This window comes from Cupressus sempervirens, chromosome 6 (assembly GCF_028749045.1).
Source record: "Cupressus sempervirens isolate cs-2001-9-10 chromosome 6, ASM2874904v1, whole genome shotgun sequence".
In the NCBI taxonomy this organism is placed as follows: Eukaryota; Viridiplantae; Streptophyta; class Pinopsida; order Cupressales; family Cupressaceae; genus Cupressus; species Cupressus sempervirens.
The window spans coordinates 38,196,830-38,221,762 of NC_143123.1; the positions used below are offsets into that span (position 1 = coordinate 38,196,830).

At 36.6% G+C, this 24,933-nt stretch overlaps 1 protein-coding gene across 1 annotated transcript in view; it reads left to right on the forward strand.

Moving 5' to 3' along the window:
• The window catches only part of LOC149550991 (uncharacterized), a 57,987-nt gene that overhangs the window by 7,934 nt on the left and 25,120 nt on the right, over positions 1-24,933 (forward strand). The window contains exons 2-3 of the mRNA XM_089786551.1: positions 10,088-10,635; positions 11,016-11,085. Of these exons, the coding sequence (XP_089642677.1) occupies positions 10,088-10,635; positions 11,016-11,085 (618 nt within the window). The remainder of the gene's footprint in view (positions 1-10,087; positions 10,636-11,015; positions 11,086-24,933) is intronic.

Below are 24,933 nucleotides of genomic sequence, written 5' to 3' on the forward strand. Positions count from 1 at the left end.
GTGAAGCAGTGTGACTTCTCTGGAGGTCACCCATACCAAGACTACTCCAACTCAAGTGTGCTTAACCATGGAGTTTCTTCCAAGGATAAGCCCTCTTTGCTTGCAATCCCATTTGGAAAACCTTCAACAAGTGTTTTGCGTTATGAACTATTAATTAGAAAGCCCTTAAGCTCATTAAGCGATAAGTAGGAGATATTTTCCACAATAAGTCAAATTGTGATATGGCTATCAACATTCAATTATTTAGTTTTTGAATCAAACTTACTGACCCATGTTTCATGAGTAGTGGTTCAGTCAAACCCATCTCTCATGAGAATGAATGGAATACTTAACACTCATTGCATCTAGGCGATGCTCACAAAGGTGAAGCACTAGGACATCTTGAGAAGTCACCCATCCCGGTACTAGTCCAACTAAAACACACTTAATTATGGAGTTTCCTCCAAGGTTAAGCTCATCAATTGATAAGTAGGAGATATTTTCCATAACAATTCAAATTGTGATATTGCTATCAGGATTCAATCGTGTAGTTTTTGAGTCAAACTCATTGACCCTTGATTATGAGTAGTGGCTCACAAGAACCAACCCATCTCTAATGGGAATGAATGGAACACTTAACACTCATTACATTGAGGTGATGCTTAGAGAGGTGAAGCAATGTGACTTCTCTGGAGGTCACCCATCCCCCACTACTCCAACTCAAGTGTGCTTAACCATGGAGTTTCTTCCAAGGATAAGCCCACTTTGCTTGCAACCCCATGTGCAAAACCTTCAACAAGTGTTTTGCCTTATGAACTATTCATTAGAAAGCCCTTAAGCTCATTAATGGATAAGTAGGAGATATTTTCCACTATAAGTCAAATTGTGATATGGCTATCAGGATTCAATTATGTAGTTTTTGAATCAAACTCGAACCCATTTCTCATGAGAATGAATGGAACACTTAGCACTCATTGCATTTAGGCGATGCTCACAAAGGTGAAGCATTAGGACATCTTGAGAAGTCATCCATCCCAGTACTAGTCCAACTAAAATACAATTAATTGTGGAGTTTCCTCCAAAGTTAAGCCTGCTTCGGTTGCAATCTCATATGCAAAACCTTCAACAAATGTTGAAACTTGTAACCCTGAAACTTGTAACTCCATTTGCTTGCAACCCCACTTATCATGCTTATTTTCCTTTAGAATCCATGGTTGTGTTGAACTTGTAAGCATTCTGCATTCCATATTATAAAAGAGCAAATCAAACAGAGTAGGGTGCCTATATTTTAGCTCAATTAGATGTACGAGGTATATGTTTAGTTTAGTTTTGAGTTTTGATATTCATTGCATTACGTGATAGTATATTTCCCCATACACATTAATTTTGGTATAATATTATACAAGACACTGACTATAATATTCAATCAAATTTATTTCATTAAACATAATAAATTGGTAACAACAATAATAAAGTCTTCTCTATAATGATATCTTTCACCATAATTTACATGGATATTTTTAATATAGGCATGCTAGTTTTATTACAATTGTTTTCTCTTCAACCATTTTTTTCAAGTCAAAATTTATGAGACATTTTATTTCGCAAGAACAAGTTCTTTGATGAGTGATGTGATTTCAATCTTATGCAATTAGCAGTTGTACCCTCCTTTATGAATTGCCTCATGCGCTGTTAGAAATGTGCCCAAGTTATGATGCATCAAACCAAGCAACTTCCACAAATTTATGGTAGTATAAATAACAACTAGAATCACATCCAATTTACCCACCTCAAGAATGGATATATTGACAATATTTCTAGTTTTGTTTTGGTTCACAGTGCGAATTAGCTTCAAGATATCTATACCTTGAGAGCAACTTTACAAAACCTTAACCAATGTCCTCTTGAACACTCTAGATCATCAATCACTCAATATTGTGCTAGGTCATACTCTCTTGATGTATTGAAAGAATTTTCTATAAGCATTTGAAGTGGGAGGTATACAGCTTTTGCAAAACTTGACAAACCACTGAATTGCATACTTAAAATGTGGAATCTTGGCTGCACAAAAAAATGGAACTTGAATAAAAGAATTCATCAAGTGCAACATTCATATGATTTTCTTTCGATTCCTGAAGTTCGTTCAGTGTTCCTCTTCGTGATCCACCTATCGCGATCTTAGAGATACTTTGTCATAGGCCCACCTAAATGTTCCCTATCAAATAAAATGACCATAGATTCTAGCAGATTTTAAAACATTAACAAAATCAATCAGAAACTTTTCGCAGCAGATTGACAATTAGATACTCTATTGCAGCGATTACTTGTATAGCTGGGATTCTTGAAAGAAAGATTAATTAACAAAAGGTCAAGAAGTGCCCAAATGGTTATGACCATTAAAGAAATGAGGTAAATAAGAAGTTAAATCAAAGGGAAGGGAGGTGGTGCCAAAAACTGGAGTTTCTAGCATATAAAAGAATTCAATTAAGATTACATTAAAAGCTTATGCCAGCGATTCAGATTATAAGGGGAATGATTCCTTCCAATGTGAAAGGTTGCAACTCCCTAACATCTGTTGTAAATGGGAGATAATTGTGAATAAATGACTTGAGCAATAAATCAATCAAGCAGTCAATTTGGAAATTAGGAAATGACTTGCAAATAAGCAATTGCAGACAAGGATGAAGAAATCCCTCCAAAGTGCATAAAGAGATTTAAGAATGAAAACCATATAGCCAGAAGCTCCTTTGTCCCTTCTTGGGCTGCATATCCTTGTATTGAATTTGGAAACTTATCTGATACAGCCAGGATACACATTAATTATTGTATGCATGACCAAAAAACATGATTTTCTGACTGTGCCGAACTTAGTTACCGATGCTCTAGTCTAGAGCAAGGGGTGGATGCCGTTGCCTCTGGATGCAGATCCACTGGGGAAGCGTACAGGATGCACACATTGCCTGCAAACTATTAATATTACATATTTGAAATCTTTATAAGTGACGATTTTAGATTGAATAGGAAGTATTTTTTCTTTTCTTTCCAACCATCTCTTCTATTATTAATTGCGAGTGTACTGTTAACAGTTTGATAAACCAAATAGCAATTCAATGTATGTTTTGAAATTTATTTCAATCAAATATGTCAGTTCATGTGTCTTCAAACTCTTCTTCAATATATTGGTTTTTCTAAGCAACCCCACAATCATGCGTAGTGATGGCTAGAGTGCCATTTAAGAGTAATTGTTTCACAGGTTCTGTGGATTTTCGGCATGTCTCTTCCATGATGCAGCTCATAAACATCTTCACAAAGTCTCTTCTTAAGGATGTATTCTTAAAGCTTTGTGTTTGGACATCAAGAGGTTCCTTCCAAGTGGAGTGATGTAGATTAAGATGATAGGAGCAGACTGACATTGGCTTTAGGTTGGGATTAATGCAGAGCAATAACACTGGAACTCTCCTTAAGGAATTAAGCACTCAAGGGACTCAACAGCGGATTTCTCTACATCATAATAAAATTCATAATAAGCTCTTATTCAAAGCTGTCATTTCTAATCTGCATTCAGAGGCGACATTTCATATTCACAAATTCTTTCAAACAAAACTGAAATCCATATTTCTGTAGCATGCCCAATTCAACCAAAATCTGAATAGCCAAGCTCATAATAACCATATTCACTTAAGTCCAATCTCATAAATTCTTCTCCATACGAAACATTAGATATTAAATCAATATTATGCCTCAACAATCGATACCCATGATGACTTTGCCGGAACTGTCACCAAGGATTAGAAAATAATTTTCAACACACAAGTAATCTATTCTTGTAAACATTTCTGAACGCTGTAGACCACACAGGGAACCGATATGATATGATTCCCAAATCTGAAATAGATGAAACTTTCCACATTGAACATATTCCAAATTGGATTAATGAACATCATCTGACATCTTTGCATAACCATTCACATCAAAGTTATTATCCAAACGCTAAATGCGGATTTTGCCCCAAAAAATCACAAACAGGCCGTATCACATTGTTTGGTGAATCGACTCTATCCAAAGTCATTGCAAGAACAAGAAAAATCGCTTCTAAAGGAAACCAATATTTAATTTTTAAAACCTATTTCATAACTGATTTCTCAAATTGGTTTCCCATAGTAACAATCCAACATTAGAATAAGAGAAAATGGAATCGATACTCTCATATCTCTAATTTAACATTAAATGATAAAATCAATAGTAGGAGAGATAAGGCGGTTTGAAACAAGACGGAGAAAAAATGAAACTGAGCTATGGAAAACTTAATTGAAAACTAAATAAAACTACAAGAAAGGAAATGGCTGTCGACAGCCAGAGAAAACTGAAAAGACTACATGTTAACTATTCCTTGGTGTCTCTTTTTTGAAAGCTCCAACCCTGTTGTTGATGGGTGGTTACAAAATGATTCTTCTTTTTTCAGTTACCTGACTATTCATATTCCATTTGTTACAATGACAAGTGGGCATCATTTAAATTTTACAATTTTTTATTCTTTAACATTTTCACATGATATAAACTTCTGCATTAATAATATTGTATGTTGTCTTCCTATCGCTGAGGTGCTCCTGCACCATACACCCAGATTTGAAAAAGTTTCCATGTCTCATGGAAAGGTGCTTGACTGAAACCTGCAAAACATGAAACTCTGCCTCTTCATCTTCACTTTCTTTGATGTCTCTACTGAACCATTTCTTCAAACTGAAATTCTCATCACTGAAATTTGTAATGGCTGCCTCCAAACAAAAGTCCACTCCTCTAGTGCTGCATCTCACACACACCAATCACTACTGCCTCACCTGGGAGTTCCTTCCATGCCTCTCTCCCCAAGACTTTTGGCAAACCACCTGGACCTCCTTCTCAGGCCCTCTTGGTAGACCTCCATGTCCACCTTTTGTAGCGAGTGAACAAACACTTGCAACCACGAAAACTTCACTAACAAAAATCAATTCATACAACTCTTTTGTTGCCCAAATCATTTACAAAGCTCTGCATCTATTCATGGGTGGTTACAAAATGATTCTTCTTGTTTCAGTTACCTGACTATTCATATTCCGTTTGTTACAATGACCAGTGGGCATCATTTAAATTTTACAATGTTTTATTCTTTAACATTTTCACATGATATAAACTTCTGCATTAATAATATTGTATGCTGTCTTCCTGTCACCACCAGACTTCCTATCACTGAGGTGCTCCTGCAACAGGGATGTTGCCGTCTATATGACTTGGGTTTTTCCTTAAGAGGGACCTATTTACTTGGTTGCATTCCATACATAAGTATTAAACAAGTAATTTAAAAATTGCCCAAGATAAATGGCGAATGAACTTGAAATTCCTTACAAAAGTGTTAAATATAGACTATACTATAATATAGAATATATCTTTAATATAAAATTTATATTAATAATACTGTTGTGTTTGGTCATTCTTCTTGGGTGATTGATCTTATTTGTCATTTGATTAACAATTGTTATTTTATAATATAAATATTAAATAATATGTATTATATATATATTATATATAATATATTGTATATGATATTATTTATATATAATATTATAATATATAATATATGTTTATAATACATATAATATAAATTTATTATACATGTACACACACACATTAATAAATGTATCTGCATCCCCTCCATTTATTTTCACACATCAACAACTTAGGTGTTGAATACTATGTGATTTGATTATTTCAGAATTTGGCATAAATCTTTCCGAATGTACTATTTAATTTTAAAAAACTTCATTAATGCAATTTTTATTTTTTAGGTATAAATAAAATCTAAACCAAATGAAAAAGAAAAATGAAATGTTTTGCTATTTCAATGGCCTATTTTTTGGGTTGTCTTCCATTGCAGTTCTACTATAATGCATATTGTAAAGCATTAAATTAACTTATAACTATTTATGTAGCATTCTTGTGTCTGTATTGCTTTTGAAGTAATCAAAATCTCATGTAATAACTTAGAAAATTGTGTTAAAATTGTGTATGCGTTTTTTAATTAATGTTGTATCCAGCCGTATCCATATTGGGGATATTAAAAGGTGGCCATATTTGTATTTGATACCATATTGGTATTTGTATTTGCATCCATGTCCATGCAACTCTCATGAAAACCCTTATTTTTCATACCAAGTTTTGGATGAAAATTCAATTCTCGCCCAGCCAAGGAGGTCGAAAATTCTCCAAGGTAATTGAGAGTTCAAGGATAAAATCTGTTAAATTCTCTTATTAGCAAGTCAAGGACAAAAGACCATGATTCGGGCAGCTCTGAAAGCACATCCAAAGTAGGTATACAATAGGAAGTCATCACAATTTGGAGGACAATGATATCACAGAATAAAGTTAAGTTCTAATTAGAATATTATTGCGTAGGCTATAAATTTAAATATTAATAATATTTCATCATTTAAGTAAATTTATATTTAAAAATATAATGCAATTGCCATTTTAAGTTGGACTTATTGTTTCAAATGAGGAACAATAGGGACATTACATATTTGAAGAGAAGACATAAAAGTTGTGGTCAATTCAGATGATTCACTTGTCATGATCCATTGCTATTGTGTTGGTTAACTGTTTGTCCCTCTTGCTAACTTGGCTTTACTTTGACTCTAGATGCCCAGAATGTGAGGAAACAAAAGGCTGTCACCAACAAATGGGTCAGTGTATGTGTTATATCACTGCCCTCTGAATTATAAGGTACAAATCCCTTATATGCAATATATGCAATGAATTGTGTTTTTAATAGATCATTGGGACTGGGTATGCTCTTAACCTGAGAGCAGAAGAGGATAAACAAGGATCCTCATAACTACAAACACCCTAGGCTGAAATAGATTTGGGCAACCTACACCTAGTGGAATGGATATCACAAGCTACCTTAAAGCCCTTTTAATACTACTACTCTAATCTAAATGCAGATTAGTCCTACCAAAATGCAATCTAGGGAGAGAGCAGAGACGCACATGAAAGATGAAATGGAATTCACCATGACTGATAACCCTCCACTAAAATGGAATCTAGTAAGATATCCTCAGCTTCAAATACATCTATCCTTCAATCCCATAGAGACTACTTTACTATGCATGTTTAGCTCAGCTGAAGGAGACAATGAAATGAACCTAGGCATGTTAGTCCTAAATGGAATAAGAACATCACATAACCTAACTGCAAACATCATACAAATCCTTCATTCCATCTAACTCTTTGATTCTCACTCAACATCTGGAAATGCAGGGGGAAAAGTTGGACAAAATTGGCGATTCTTTCTATTAACTTAGAAAATTACACATATATGCCCCCTCTTAGGGTTCTTGGCCAGTTACAGATTCATCAATTCTATTAATAGAGCACATGAAATGCTCATAAATCCAACAGTCATCGATTACAATTCAATACATCAAATAAAGAAAGCAAAAATGATTAGAAATCCTCAAAATGGTTCATATTCTTCTTTGATCTGTTGGCGCCAAATTCATATAATCTAAATCTCAATAATCACAGCAGGTTTAAATCTCCACTGCGGATTTCCTATCAACGATCACGATTAAAACCTAATAATCCTCTTTATTTCTCCCTTGTCGCTTCTTCTCAACTTTCTTTCATTCGATATCTTTACTCGATGCGATGATGTGATCCAACAATTATTATTTCATCTCGCAGATTCGCAACCTGAAATGTTTTGAATTCTTTTTTAACATGCGACCTTGCGATTCCTTTTATTTGCCACTTCGTAGCTTGACATGTCTCCATTTTACTAACCGCAACAACTTAGCAACAACTGCACACTGACATGATTGCGCCTTCGCAACTTGAAACAACTTCAATGTATTCTAACCTGCGACCTTGCGATGACCGTTTGAGGTTGACTGCTATCACTTTTGTTAAGTCGCAACTTAAAATGTATTGTATGCTTCTTAGCTGGCAACCTTGCGAAAACTGTGCACCTTAACTTTTATTGTCTTTTGCACTTTCGCTGCGGTTTATCCCTTAACATTTTCTCAGACTGCTATCACGCGAAAAGGTTTAACTCTATTATTTCGCTCTGTCGCTGCCTTAACTTTGGGTTACCTTAACCACCTGCGACCATGCGATTAATGGCTTTCGCAGCTTCGCTGTGTTGACTCCGGGTTATCTTTAATCACCTGCGAACTTGTGACTGTTCAATATTTGAATGCTTTGGGTTACTTTTTGTAGCTTCGCCACTTTAGGTCAAAGTTAACTTTAATTGCTTGCGACCATGTGACCTTAAGCCTTTTGCTGCATCGTAGCCTTAACCATAGGTTACACTTAACCATCAGCGACGATGCAATCATTTTGTTTTCGCTCTGTCATTGCCTTAAACTTTGGGTTTCTTCTAACCACCTGGGACCATGCGATCATTGGTTTTCACTTGTTTGCCATGTTAACCCAAGGTTGACTTAAACTGCCTGCAACTCTGTGAACACAAGCTTTTCGCTTTGTCGCGACACTAACCTCAGATCATCTTTAACCCCCTGTGACCCTGCGAACAATGGTTTTCGCTGCTTTGCCATGTTAACTCTGGGTCACCTTAAATCACCGACGAACATGCGACGATCGTTGATCTTTATGATCTGATGGCTAGGAAGATACATCTCTAATGACCATTATAATTCCATCTTAAAACACCATCCGTCGATCTGGTCTTCATCTGACGATTTGGATTTAATCTCTGAGCCATTTGACTTGTCAACTTTGTAACGTAGATGTGTGGATTAAATATAAGCCATCGATTGGATTTCAAAGAAAGTCACACCACCTTTGACTGGGTTCTTTCATTATTTCTGAGGATTTATCTGCTTCTCCTGCAGGCGATTCGACTTCTTTGATTTTCATGATATTCCTATGATTTGCACCTTGGACCTGAGCTTCGATCCAAATGTTTTTAATCGCCATCTGTTCTGAATGCAATGTGATCTTCTTTTAGATGTATAATGTCTTCAATGAAATACTTGATCATAGAGTTAGGTTTTTTGAACAACTTTCTTCTCATTTGGGAAATGCATAAACTTACCCTCCCTTTCCTAATCACCTAATGTGAACCAATGCGTTAGATTGCTTTTGAATGCCCACCTAGGTGTACACAAAAGAACAAATGAGAAGAAAAGTCCCTTAAAAACAATCTAGACACAAACATGACATCACATTGACTCAATTTGAATCCTAGAAGTTTGAAAAATATAGGGGACTAAAATCATGGCAACATATTGTTATATTGTTTTATTCCCCATGACTGTACAAGTAACTTTTGATATGATTGTTGCCACACATTGTTTGTTTCCTGCTTTCCATCTCTCTAGCATTTGATATTTCGGATGCTGGAATGCAAAGATTGACATGTAGGATGGACAGCAAGTAAAGTGCCGCACCTCATCTTGGCCTGTGTGGATATTTCCATTAAATTTGTTTATCTACATTCATCTTATTCAAATCTGTCCAACAATTTTACAATAACAAGTCTTTCCATATCAAGGTAAAGACCTAGTCAGAGTTGTGATGTATTGTGTATTCCCCTTGCTATTGCTGGTGGAGAAAGTTCATTCCACTTTTAAGTCTCGTCAGTCTATTACTTCTACTGTTGTTAGTTGCCGTGGATCATTTTTTTTCTGTCAGATCCTACAAACTGGACAAAAATATTTTGGCATATTAAATTTTTAATTTTAAATTTTTTTAAATTTTTGCATGTGTGAATGTTATAATGTTTTACGAACTCAGAAATAGGTTAGAGGATGAGATGGCCTAAATGGTGGATTTTCCAAAAACCAGTGTAGCTCCTACATACTAATTCATGGGAAATAGGCATTATGATTATGGTGATGATTAAGTATAAAAAATACTGATGTATTGTGGAATCATGTTTTAGTTTGTGTTCTTGCTTAATTATAATTATACAACATAGCTAAGGATGTAGTAAAATAATTAACATTTGTTTAGCAGTACAAAGAGCAAAGTGCAAGTTGTAGAAGCTTATTTCTTGCAATGAAGAATATATTATATTTTAAATTTTAACGCAATTATTTGGTTTCTGCAGAGATGGTTGGTTCTTCCGTAAAGCGTCTGAGAAATACAGATATTATAGTTAATGTAAGGACACCTGGCAAGAGGATTTGTAATGCTGGTAATGCAAAATGCTGCTTGGAATCTGGAAAAGGGAAATTTTCTAAATCCATGGATTGTGACATATGTTGTGTTGAACCTGGCTTTTGCCGTGAATGCTCCTGTATACTTTGTGGCAAATGTGTTGATCATGAATTGGATGAGTACTACTTTATCCAGTGTCAAGAGAAGCTCAATGAAGAGTTCATTTGTGGGCATGTAGCCCACATAGAATGTGCTATTATTTGTCAGACAGGAGGAGTTGTGAGGAGCGTTGGTTTAGATGTTGAGTATTATTGTAGGCGATGTGACAAGAAAACAGATCTACTGAAGCATGTTTTAGGTTTGATTACTACACCAGGATCTGGCAAATTGAGGTCAGATGTTGAAAAAGGCTTGAATTTAGCTCTACGTCTTATACAAGGTACACAGCAGGCAAGGTGCAGAAGCCTTGAGAATTTTATACTGAAAGGTTTAAAGAAGGTATGCTCATTGTTCATAACTTTAGTTGTTGTTTCTTACCCTGGCTAGTTTGTAGTACACAACACTTTTAATGTAAATTAATTAGTGCATATAACAATACCATTGAGTTCTTAAAATATATGCATTCTTGAGAGTTTAATAAATCAATAATATTGGATACACTTTGACAATGTCAGCCTGATCTACAAAAACCAAAACAAGAATGTTCAAGGTCATTCATTACTTGATACATATCTGGTGCTGATGATATTTTATTTGAAGGGGAATTCTTCTTATGTTTCTAAAGGGACTTGTGATTTATATTGATTAGAAGCGCACCATTCAGAAGCAAGCTATAGGTTTGTTTAAGCAGCATAGCCATTAACATTGATTTATTGCAGCTTCATAGTGGAGTGGAGCTACAAGATATCTTTGGGGATGCCCAGGATAATTCTGGAACAGTGAATGCAGGTTAGTAATTTTGAAATGTTAGAAATTAGCTTTTTGCATTTCCTCTTTTCAGAAGTCATCACAAAAAGAATGTTTGTGGCGCAGATTATATATAACTAGTGTCTCAGTATGTCAAATGTTGGCCCTCATTTTTAAAAACTGCTGAAGAATGAATTTGACTAGCTTATAATTTATTGGTTGGCAATTGATGTGTAGAACTGCATGCAGTTATTTTTATGCAAATTATTAAATCCAAGGACTCGTTCTGGAGGTTTTCATCCCCTTTTTTGGCACCAATGTACTCTACATGGGGCAAGTCTGCCTTATTTACTGTGTGACACATGTTGCCCCACTTTTCACCCAGTAACCATTTTGCAAAGTGGAAAATTTTGTGTCCTAGTTAAGTCCTAGGTATGTCCGAGTCTAAGTTCAAGTCCCCTTAGGTGGAAGGAGTCTTCATTGGATTTTTCATCTACCCCTTCCCCACATTTCATAGCTGGGTGGTTTTCCTTTACATTGTGAATCGTATGGGTAGCTTAGTAACTAATCGATGGAGATTCCTGTAACATGCAAAGATCATTCACAAAGTTGTGTTTTCTTGCGGCTTATCATATTCTCCATGAAAAAAAGAAGCTTGCGGAAATTTGGATTTCGCCTTCTCCTCAGCGGGTTTTCCACCCATGAAGGCGATTTCCCGCAAAGAGCACCAAATGATGCATATGAGCCACAATAAGAAGAAGATAAAGTACCTTATGATGAATTCTTGTTAGTTTTATGATTATCTGCCTCAGGAGGTATTAAAGATCCATTGCAATCTCCAAATCATCTTAGGTGGAAAAATGAAAATTGACTACTCCTCGGCGGGTTTTCCACCCATGAAGTTTGTTTTCTGCAAAAGGCAATTCTAGGGGAAATGAAATGAGAGGTAAAGTTAAAAGAAGGCCTGGGCGGAAAAATGAAAATCGTCTTCTTGGCAGGTTTCCAACCCACGAGGACGATTTTCCGCATTTTAAAGAAAATCAAGTTTATAAGTGAATTGGACCCACATTTCACATGCAAAATATCTTAAGATAATAATGGAAACAATCTAACCATTGCGAGAGAGATCTATTAGGCAAGATTTGATTTGGTGGATATTCTCTTGCGGAGTACTCTGTTCATAACTTTCCAAAACTTAATGGGAAACGGGAAAGTAAGTGTGAAAGAATGGAAAGTTACCGTTGGGCCAACGAAATAGTGAAAAGACACTGAGTTATCCGTTAAGACCCCCGCATTTACTGTTTCAATGGATTTATCCTTTAATTCATTCGTGTGGCGCGAATCCTGAAGATCAACGGGTGAATTGAAACTCCTATATAGATGGAAACATAAACAATTATACAAACTACCGCTCTTTCTTGAACTGTTATTCTGTTAATTTGCACAATTTTTTCAAATAGTCTGTGTTTGTGCATTCACTATTCTTTTCTTCTAGATTCAAAATTCAATTCATTCTTGGACAGAATGGCAACTAGATTTGCGGGCTTTGACGGACTAAATGGAATCAAGTCCACATTGCAGAATTTCACGGATACTTCTCTTCGTTTTTATGATATGCAAGACTTTCAAAAGAGAGTAAAATTGGAACCAATTCATCCCATAACTGAGAAGCTTTGAGGATGTGGGCTAGTGGAAGCAGCTGGTTTCCCAGTAGCAGTCCAAGCCCCAAAATTGATCTATGAATGCATAAATCACTACAACCCGAATTGATACGGTATTGATTTCCATTGATAGACAAATAGTGGTGAATTGTCTATGAATTCCAGAGTGAGAGGAGTTTTCAGACTTGACAATTGGTGGAGCTATCTTTGAGTTTTCCGCAAAGAAAATGGTTTGGAGAAAGGAGATTATGCAGACATGGTTTCAAAAGCCGCAGAGCGCCAAGAGTAAGGTCCCTAAGACCCTTTTTGGTACTAATCTCAAACTTGAGATTGTAGACATTCTGGTTCTTCTATACAAATTGAAAGGTGAGGTAGAAGCTTTAAATTTCGTTGAGCAATATTTCTTTTTGGTACAAGTTATTTGCTCGAATACCCAATATATTGACTGGGCTCACGAGGTAAGTGAGAATCTATCCAATGCTCTTAGTGCTGCGAAGTTCTACAACACCTTCTATATGTCCTCTTTTCTAATTTACATGCTAGCTTCTCTACAGTTATGGCCGGGCCTCCCAAGGATAGAAAATTTCCCTAACGATGTGAAGTCTTATGAATTCTACCCATGTTTGCTGCTGGAAAATAGTTATGCTGAATATATAAGAGTTAATGATGCGTTTACAATGAGAATTTGCAGGGAGCTTCAAGGATGCCTGGAGAGGAGATTTAGTCCAGAAGCAATGGTGGCTTTTAGTCAGTTTGGAAGCTATTTTATCCAGTTCTCATCTTTCTCGTATTTACGTTTTGCAGCTTTCGATGGATTCCCCTTGAAGTTGCTGAGGTATCCGAGCGACATGATTGTGCTGATCGAGATAGTGAGGCAAGCAATCCAAGTGAATTTGCTGAGCGGGAGTTTGAAGAAGGGATATGAGTTCCCTATGAAGGTGTGAGCTTTCAGCTGTAAATCCCATTTTGATGCAAAGAACATGTTGAAGGCCTTCGAGATGAAATACAGATTGGAAATGTACGAGGTCTTAAGGTCCATGTTTGACCCAAATGGGTATGAACGAGAAGTGTTGCAGATTGGGAGTGTGATCAAGCACATCACCACGGTCAAAGACTACTGGGTGGATTGTAAAGATGAATTTGAGAGTCGGGACTGTGCTTTTGTTAGATTCACAGTGGATCAAGTAAAAATGTATCAAGTCAACCTTGATGTCGAAGGAATTGAAGATGATGGGCAAAATATGTATAGTAATACATATTTAACAAAGATAAGAAATACCCCTATTATTTTAGAGCCCTATCAAGATGCTGGGGATGATCTAGATATTATGATGGCCCGAATTGTTAAAAGGACTGGGAAGTGGGTAGATGGACTACAGCGAGAAGAAGCCAACTCAAGCTCCTTCAGCATCTGCTCCTACCTCCTCACAAGTTGACACATTAGGTGTGACCCTGGCCATCACTCAAGGACCAGCTTAACTGGCGGGTGGAGGTGATCAACCTCCAGAGAAGAACATTCCTTTGAATAAAACTTGTCAAGATGGATCTTCTCCAGTGATTGGTGCTCAATCAGAAGCTGAGGAGCCAAAAGACAGTGTTGTTACTCCAGTTCCTTCACCACATATTAGTCCTATTCCAACTACGAGTGCTACACTTCTCTTGCCAAGTAGCTCTCAAGTGCAAGTAGTAGATTTGGGAGATGGAGGAAGCAGTGATAGTGAGTCCACCGAGTCAGACGAAGCAGCTAAGCAGACTCCAGAGATGAAGAAAGGTCAAGAGTCTTCAAAGCTTGTTTCTCAAGCCCAAAAGAATTCATTCTCTTCGATCACGAAAACAATTACTCTGGTTAAGAGGAAGATGTTTAGCATAGATTCACTTGGGATGGCTTTCATGGTGATAGGCACTAATTCCTGGTTGGAGGACACTCTGGAGAGAGAGAAAGAGAAAGGATGAAGGGGCTCCCAATGAGGACACCTTATCTCTTGTGGTTTGCTCTGGATCTGCATTGAGTAAGGTCAAGAAGCAGAAGACCTTGTCTATTTTCGGACAAGACTCGGAAACAGGACACCTAACAATGGAGATTGCGAAACCCACCAAAGATGAGAGAATTGAAGATATGTCCGCCCATGATTTTACTCTACATTCGGTAGATCTTGGGGAGGCCAGACACAATACCAAGTTTGGCTTGTGGAAGTCAACAAATGAGGTAATTGAAGGACTATTAGAGAGCCTCAAATTGTCAAAAGGTTAGGATGAAGGCGAAGATACAAGAGTGAACAAGTTTATCAGACAATTGGTCACTTCGTTGGCGAGTATCTCTGGAATGCCCATGACGAGTAATCCTACTGCTGCAGATGTTCAAGTACTTATCTCCTAGCTTCAGGAAGATAAGCATTTTGGCCAAATTGGAAAAGAATGGAGTGACAAGCTTAAATCACAAGTGCTCTCCATTATAGAGCAAATCGGAAATGTTATCTTAAGACTAGAAATAGAGAAAGATAACATTTCATCTAATAGAAATACCTTGGCAGCGGAGAGAACTAAGAGTGATGATTGTGTATCCCTATTGAAGATGATTATTCAAATGAAATCTAAGGAAGTTGTCGAAGCTAAGATTTTGCCCAAAGGAGATGAGCCTTTGTTCGAATGGTTACAAAGCATGCAGTTCAATTCAGAAATGATCTTGGAGGCAGAGAAAGGTCTAAAGGAGACTGAGGATAAGGTAAAGAAAGATCAAGATAGAGATTACGAACTCCTAAAAGGATTGCACACAGATTCACAGAATAGTGGGCAAGGAAAAGGAGTAATTGGAATCACTGTCATGCAAACCAATTTCTCCAATTTTATAGATAGCTTGACAAGCATATCTTCAGGGCACCAGAACAGAGTTTCCGAACTTCAGAAACTTGGCGGATGCATACATGTGGCTATGGAGGAATTGCAAGACACACTGAATGCTGTCAAAGATTTGCATAGGGAACACTCCAGATGGCTCTTGAGATATACTGATGTGCATGTACAAAGACATGAAGAGCTGATTCCGATTATTGTTGCCGCCAAGGTCTATAGGGTAAAAGCAAAGAAAGGGAAGAAGGCGAAGTGATTCATATTCTGCCCTTTCCATTTTTATTTTGTAGTCATTGTAATAGACAAACTGGCTCTTTGCCATTTGTCAGTTTTGAGAAGATGAACCGGTTAAACTTCCTTTGTAATGGTCATTTCGGAATCCTATATGTATGATAATGAAAGATAAATAAAAGGTCGGCAAATTTTTGGTATGAAAGACTTGATGTTGCAGAGTCAATTGAATGGTATTTTTGTATCAATCATTTTCTGTTCCATTTGAAATAGTTGTTATTAGCTTGTTGTTTCTCTTTAACTGGAATTGAAGCAAGGAATAAACAAAGTTTTACTTCCCCTGTTTTAATACAGTGAGTTGAATGTGATAGGAATTGTCTCTTAAAATTCAAAGAGATTCTTTAGATATTTCATTCAATATAACTTTCTCTGCAAAATTGGTTACTAGATAGATCAATTAATCTCAGTGCATATTAGCTATGAATTCATAAGATGTGTGAGTTCGTTAGATTTGACTAATCCTCAAAACCTTACTTCTTGCCTAAGTTGAATTCTGTATAGGTTCGACTTAGTTTTCCTCTCTTGTTCTCTGGCTAAGAACATACCCTGTTTAGATTTAGGAATAAACAAAATTCATTGCAAATTTTATAATAGGGAGGTGTACCTAACAATTCAGAGGAAAGTAAATCTTCAAGAAGCCACTTTCCAAACTGTTGTAATCAGAATTTGTTCATAAATTGGGGCATTTGTGAGTCAGAATTGGAAAGAACAAATCTGTTTACCAACAACACACAGCTGTCCTACTTTATGTATCATGGCTAAATCAGAGTTTTGAAATTGCAATCGGCACACATTTCCTTCAATGGCACTTAAAGCAGCGCTTTTAAGATAATTAAAGCTTATTAAACTTTAGTCTTTCTCTTCTAAGATTAGATTGTTAGCAGCATATTAATAACTGCAATTAATCTGGACCATGCTGTGAGGAAATATAGAATTGTTTGCTGAATTAATAAATGTAAATGTTATTCTTTCAAGTATGGATATAAATCATTGGCACTGATGCCAGTTTTGCATAGCTCACACAAAACAAGATGCACTAATTCTATGTACCCAAAGCAAATTTTCCTTATCTGATCAGGTGATCACAAAATAATATTTAACCTGTATATAAATCTTGAGCAGCTTGATGCCGAAGGACGCACAAGGTTTTGCGGAATTCAGAATCATCAGCCAATTGTAAGCTTCCCAGAACGGAGAATTCAAAGAAAGCCCTATGTCTAACAAATTAAAATGTATTTGATCTCGTTCAAATTCAAAAGTTCCACATACATTCATCTCTTGAAAACAATATATAAGACTACGAGATAGGTTATCCTCTAGCCAATATTTTGTATATCATATAGTCACCTAGCTTGCCACAAGAGGTGGCTACATACTTTCAATCAAAAGACCAGTGTTCCATGGGGATGAATTCCGCCCCACTCCAAATGAACTGTTTCTTGTCCTGTAGGGATGTTGGGAGGACTCCCTGATGCCCCTGGGCCAGCTGGGGATATCAGGGCATGCTTTGCTGTTTTGGGGATACCAATAAGTTCTCATGCTGAATGAAGGCAAACGTTACGTTGTAAATGTTTGTAAGTTTGGAGTGAGTAAATTCTTATTGCTATTTTAAATTATCTTCAATACCAAGCATTAGGAAAGATTTGTTGATGTAGACAGTAGCTGAGTGTGACCATAGGATGATGTTGTGTATGCTCTCTTTGAGCTTATTGTGACTAGTTTTAACCAAATGAATAAGAGGAAGCTAATTTATTATTGCTTCTGTTGCCCCCCCACCCCCCCGCTGTAGTTGTTATCATCTTTTTCAAAATTCAGTTTTCATTTTAACTTATGTGGTTTTTGTACTGCATCATCTCTAGTTACCTACAAATACTAATTCTTCTACTATCTGTATTTTATTGCCTGTAAATTTAAAGTATAGTTCAAGGACTATATCATAGATGTGTGTGTCTTGTTGGGTGGATATTTTGCAACCGACAGTTTGGGTAAAATTTAGTCACAAAATGGGTAGACCAGTCACATCGTGTGAGATGGAGTCTCTCCTACCTTAAAGGGAAGGATCCCCCTTATCACCGTTCCTTGGATCAACTCAAGGTAAGCAAGAAGTTGATAGATTTTGAAAGGGTATTACGAATATTCTTTTTTCTTAACTTTCAGAAAAGAATCCATTTACCTGTGGAGCGAGTAACGGGCGAGATGAAACCTCTAAGTACACTTCTATCTAAAGTTGCAAACGGTGATACTGATAAACCAACACTAACTCAAAGGCTAGCTGAAAGCGTACCAATTTGACTCTAAGTCCGGTCTTAATATATGCTATAAGAATAATCTTTAATATTGGGACACAAAGACTTCCAACAGTAAAAAATTCTAAGTATTTTTGTGAATTAAGAATGAGATACAAGCTACAGTCAAAGCTCCTAGTTTATATATCACCACAACTGCTCCTAGTCAAAGCTTCGACTCCGATTGCTTCTTAACTCATTATACTCAATTATCAAGAAGACAAAAACACATGAATCAAAGATAACAAATGCAAATCACAGTGAAAGCTTCCAACTTGCACTAATCACAATTGCACTCAATCAAACTTCAGCTTTAATTGTCTCTTTGTATCAAAGTAATGTGACTTGGAGGCTCGGACTCGATAAGGGTAACTTGACGCATGACCCGGCTCGGACTCGCTAGTGACTTGACAAAATGAAAAAACCTCAAAATTTTGAGGTTTTTTAGGATTTAAAGAACATTCCATGCACCCATTATTGAATAAAGCTTAAATACACAATAACATCATGAAATAAAAAGGTAATTTTATCACAGTGCACACACTTAAACATACATTGATTACATAAGTACATAGGTAAATTGCTAAATACTAAAATTTAAATAGTAGCTGAAGGAAATAGAAAAGTAAAACATAGAATCATAGATATATAAAATGATAAATCCATGAAACCCATCAAAATGTATATCAAATCTATGAAATCCAACACATCAATAGTCATCATCAAATGTTCCAAATTCCAATCATATGTTAAGTTAAACAAAAATTTAAAACAAGACTATAGCTATGGCTCCTAGTCCTCATCCTCATCCTCATCCCCAACTTCAACCTCAGGCTCAATATAATCTATAAAATGCCTCATAGCAAGGTGTCTAAGGTAGGTCCTGGATGACTGATTAGCCATCGCATTTAGCCTGTGAGGTGCCTCTAGGATCAGTTGTAGTCTCTGCCAGCGCGTGTGAAGTGCCACTAGGAACAATTGTAGCTCTTAGGTCCTTTGCTGCCATAGCCACGGCCTCAGCCTCTCTATCTTCCTTGTCAACCCACTTTAGGTCCTCATCATCAAAGACAAAATCAATAGCCTCAGTGATCCACTCAGACTCTGGATCAAGCTCCTTTAGAGTAATCGGAGAGGTGTCACTATCCAAAATCTACCCGGTCCTAATGCACAGGTTGTAATGCACAAAGACTAGCTTATTCATTTTCTCCATAGACAACGTATTACGCCTTTTGGAGTGGATATGCTCGAACATGCTCTAGTGCGCTCACATCTAGAAGTGCTACTTGGCTGGCTCATTATGCGGATGGCAATTTGCTGGAGGTTTTTGGTTGAAGGCTCAAACATTTGCCACCATCTATCTAAATTTTGAAAAAAGGAAAAGAAAAAAATATTAGTCTCATTTCAAAATTTGAACTTTAAAGCTAGAAATTTAGAAACTAGATTGTATAAGGCTTAAGTTGCAATTTTTACTTGGCTGCAATTTTGTATGACCTTTGCAAATTTGACTTGAAAAAATGGGTCCTGTTACATTATTATAGGCATCCATCTCAAGCAATATATTTGTGGCATTAGTGGCCATATTCGATATGCCGCTAAGAACCTCCTCATTTGCCTTGAAATCTTCAGGGAAACAGTATGCCGGATTGAGTAATAGGCTTTTGCGCGGATGGCTTTATGAAGCCGATTTTGCCATCTACTATCAATTATGTTCCAAATAGTGCCATACTTGGCCCCATCCATGCTCTCATATATGTAGCCCATAGTAGGCTTCTCTCCATCAACAACTCGTAGGAGGGCTACAAGGGGCTTAGTGATCTACAAAACAATTTAGTGAATGATGAAACTTTGCAAAGTTGCACAATGAAAATAAAATAAAAATATGTATGAGAAAAATTAATTTATAAAATGTAAGACTTAAGCTTTTAAAATTTAAATTACCTCCACAATCTCCTTACATGGCTCCCAAAAACCTTCATCATAAATGCATTTTGTTGCATCTATCCCTGCAGGGGTGGTGGCAAAGGAGGAGGAACTCCATTGTGGACCAACAAACATGCACCTCAAAGCTAACCTTGAACTCAACAAAGATTTTAGTGTGATAACATTAGGGGCAAATCTTGTGATACCGAGACAAGCCAACTCCTTTACCTTCGTGTATTCCCTCATAATGCTGAGGACCAAGGCATGATTATAGATGAACTTGCAAAGATTTTTGGCCTTAGCAACACATGATTTCACCCATTCAAGTCTGCTAATATGCTCCTGCAGCAATTTTAAATTAGTTAGTAAACAATTAAAAATTAAGATGTGTTAAAAAACTTTTAATTTTGAAAATTTAATGAAAAACTAAAATAATTTTTTTAGAACTTAGAAGTTAAAATTTTACTTGCAGAGCATAATTAGTTGTATTATCAGTCACCACTTGGACAACATTCTCTTCCCCCACCTCCCTTATGGCCTCCTCAATAGCGTCACATAAGAAATTTGCATTTTTGACATGTGAGGAAGCATCTATAAACTTAAAAAACATGGTACATCCTGAAAGTGAAAATTAAACAAAATAATTATTATTGAATAGTCAATAAAACAAAATTTTAGTTATTCAATCATACAATAAATTTTAGACTTTGAGAAGTAGAGGATGATGAATTATCTTTGCTAGAACAAGAAAATTGAGGAGAGTCCTATTCCTCCTATTTGTCCATCCATCCATCATAAGGGTACACCCGCTTTGGCTCCATATCTTTCTAGGGTCCTCCAACTCAAGTTTCATCTCCTCAACCATTTCTAGTAAGAGGGGGCCACTCAACTCATCTTCAGTGGGAGCTTTAAACCCCGCACCACAGATGGAAATCCCCTCAATCATCCCCTGCCAACAACGAGTCCTGTTACATTTATAAAAACATTTTAATTAGCGTATTTCAACATCAAGTTAAAATTATAAAATTTTATTTAAAAAATTGAATTTAAAATTTAAAATGTAAAACAATCAAATATAAATGAAGTTGAAGAACCTGGCTGCTATAAATGGAATGTTGCAGAAATACCAAAATTTGCAAATTGCTCTTCTTCTAGCTTCATGGATCTCCCTATTCCAAACCAAGCTTTCAAGTGAGGGTTGTGCACCAGGAATGGAACTTGGTACAAAAAAATTGTCCAACTTAGATTTTCTGATTCTAGGACCAAAGGTAATGTCAGTACTACTAGCAGGGGCAGCGCGACTAGGAGTGCAAGGAATAGATGTAGAAGAAGTACAACTAGCAGAAGCACTAGGACAATAGGGGGGAAGGGAAGCACTTTCTCCAACACAACCTATTGAACTTAGGGGTGTAAAACTAGATACAAAAGTAGTTCCAAGTGAGTGTGGAAAGGAATTGGAACCAATCTGAGCTAACTCTGCTAATTGTTTTTGTTTTAATTCATTTTCTTGTTCATACTTTTCTAAGGCAACATAACAAAAATGTTTAGCCTCAGGAGTTGCAACTTTACAAAGCTCAGCATCATGACCACGTATGCCAACAATATGGTATTTCAATCTATTTATCTGCCTACTATTAACAGCCTTACAAAATAGGCATTTTGTTTGAGTTCTACCTCTACTCGAAAAGTCTATGGTGTACTTCCAGCACTCATATTTTTTATTGCCTCTAGAGAGCTTGGGTTGTTTAGCTGGAGGAGCCATTATGAGTAAGGAAAAATGTCAAGATTGCTGCAATAAGACATTTTAGACCAAATATTACCATTTAAGCATTGTATTTTATGAAGATCTAAAGTAAAACATAACCCATAAACATACAAAAAAAATTCATCCAAAAAACCCATAAGCATAGAGAATAGAAACCATCAAAATCCAAAAAATCAACTCTTATCTCTTTGAAATGATTTGAGAAGTGTTGAGAAGAGCTCCTATAAACTCCTTGATGATCTAAATGCAAGCGTATAGTTACTCCAATGTTACAAATGCAAGTTTTTCTCCTCTTCCTTTCAGCTGGTTGCAAAACAATGACACTCTATTTCTCTTCTTCCTCTCTCTCTCTCTCTCTCTCTCTCTCTAAGTATTATGAAATCTCTTTTAGGGTCTTAAAGATAAAGGCGAGTCACCCTCCCTAACCCATCGAGCTCGAGTCATGGGTCATTTTGACCCGGCAAGCCCTCCTTGACTCGCTGACTTGGAAGATTCGCCCGACTTGCGGTGAGTCTCATTACTCTACTTTGTAATCAATTTTCTTTCAAAATAGTACTACACAATCAAAGTTATGCTTGCACAATTTCTCCAAAGCTTTCTTGCATACAATAAAAGATGATTTTTACAATGAAGGGACACTCCTTTATACAGGCAAAGGAGTTGAGAAAAAGGAGGAAAAAGTGGGGGCAACTCAACCAACTTTGACCTTTTCTAACTAAATGAGAGAAATTATTGGATTACATGTCATAAGGAAATGTGAATCATATTACATGTAATTACACAATTTCATGCAATACATCCTCTCCAATCTACAAAGATGAAAGCGAAACAAGAAAGAAGACAAAAAAGATTTGAAACAATCCTATGGACTGTTCTTAAGTGCCTTAAAACTTGATGATGACATCACACACTGGAGGAGGATTTGAGATTTCCATTGTCTTTGATATAGCCTCTATTTTGACTACATCGGCATATGCTGATTTTACAACTTTGCAATTTGCTGCGAGGGAATCCTGCATTGTGTGAGAACCGAGTTCTTCAGAATCTAAATCAACATTAACTCTGACTGTATATTTTGAAGTCGTCTCCTCTATTATGACCAAGTTGTCATGCTTAGTAAGAACTTGACATCCCATTTGTTCCAAGTTGCACATTACCTTAGTTTCAATTAACTAACAGTCTTCTAAGGCTGCCTGCAACTTTGTTACAAGTTTCCTCAGCGTCTCTTTCTTGTAACCCATGAGTTTGTGGCATCTGTAGAACATTTTGTGAGATGGGACAACATCACATGCAACTAGGCTGTCCAAATCAGAATTGCTGATTTCATCCCAATAACACAAAATTTCTTTGAAGGTGTTAGCTTCTTGATTTAGAGATGCAATCATGTCATGCAACATCTCTTCAATACCTCTAACATGTTCAAGGATTTTGAACGCATCTATAATGGCTTGAACTCCTTCAGAAACAACTTCTCCAAACCAAGTCTTTGCCACTTCTATTATCCGTTTCTCTCGAGGTGTCTGAGATCTAGTGATTGCATGTTGTGAAGACTATTGTTGAATAACCTCATTTAGGCGAGCAACCTCCTACTTGAGCTGATTTTTCTTCTCCCATAACTCATGATTGCTCTTTAATACATTGAAAAGTGCATCATGAGCATCTTGTAGCAACCCAACCATGATTTCTTACCTAGTTCAATTTTGGTGAACTTGTAATTTGAACGGTTAAGTTCTTCATCCGGTTTGTCCACCAATGGGTCAACAACCTCTACAGACTTAGTCTTTTCATAATCTACTACAATTCTTGAAACAATCTTGTCTTTCAGAGTTTTAGACTTAGTTTTCTTGATACGAAGATTATCTAGGGGCAGCAAAACCTTTCTTCTCTTCAAAGTGATCTTGCCCAACCATGCAGGCAAACTAAAACCTTCATTTGCTGAATTAGGTACAGTAGCAATCATTTACATTGATCTTGATTGTATTTCTGTTGCTACTGAACATGTTTCAGTTTCAATAGCTGGACTGAGAGGTACTTGATGAGGACTTCGTAATGAATGCTTCAAAACCAATTAGCGAAGTGTAAAGTTGGGAAACTTGACCTTTTGTGAGAATTGGAAAATCTTCAAATACATTTCCCAAATTCTTGCACTGCTCAGCTATAAGAATAAGAGTTGCTGAAGAGAGAGGAAGTGCCAATGTGTTTACTTCCGAGACAGGGATTGTACATGTGAAAACAATGGAGAAAGAATCCACATCATCATCTATGACACCCAGGATAGGTGTTTCTTGAATGGATGGATCTTGCTAGTTTATTGGTCGCGGAGGGGAAATGATCATAACCTCTCCTTTTTCCTCTTCATCTTCCTCATCAAGCTCTTCCACACATTCCTCCTCATCAGGTTCTTGAGCTTGCGCAGATGCTTGTGAGGGTTTTGGAGGTGATTTAGACCCCTTTTCGCCTTTCAACTTAAACTTGAGGGATTTAGCTGAAATGGAGGAAGATGCACCATCTTTGCTTGAAATTTCTAGTTGAGATTTCCTTCCAGGTGGTCCAAAACTACCTAGTCTACTCCAAGCTTAGGATTCACCCTTTTTAGGCTTTTGATTTTTAACCATTTGTTGGTATTTGCCAAGATAGACTGAAATCTATCAAAGATAGATATGCCTTCTTTCTACTGCCAATGTATGGGAAAAGGGCACTGCTTGTTAAAACCAACACGGTGGTATTTTGGATCAAGAATATTGCCATCATCTTCAATCTAGAGATTGGATGGGATTTAGAGCATGTTAAAATCAATGATCTACTGCAATGTGAGTTTGTAGTAGTCCATCCTCATGATGTTCACCTCTGTGCGTAGGTCAATTCATATGTTCTCTATCTGATGAACATGGGTGAATGCTCTTTTGATCATTGAGTGCATTCCTCGATAATCAAAATCATAACTTTCACGAACTTCTTCAATGTGATAAGTAAATTTTTGCCTCCATATTTTTCGCCTTGTAGATTGAATTGATCATATACTAACCAATTACCAAGGGCTTGGTTGTAGTGATACCAAATCTTGGCCTATGTTGAGTATTTTAATATGACTGCACTTCCATGTGCTATCTGGCTAATTCCA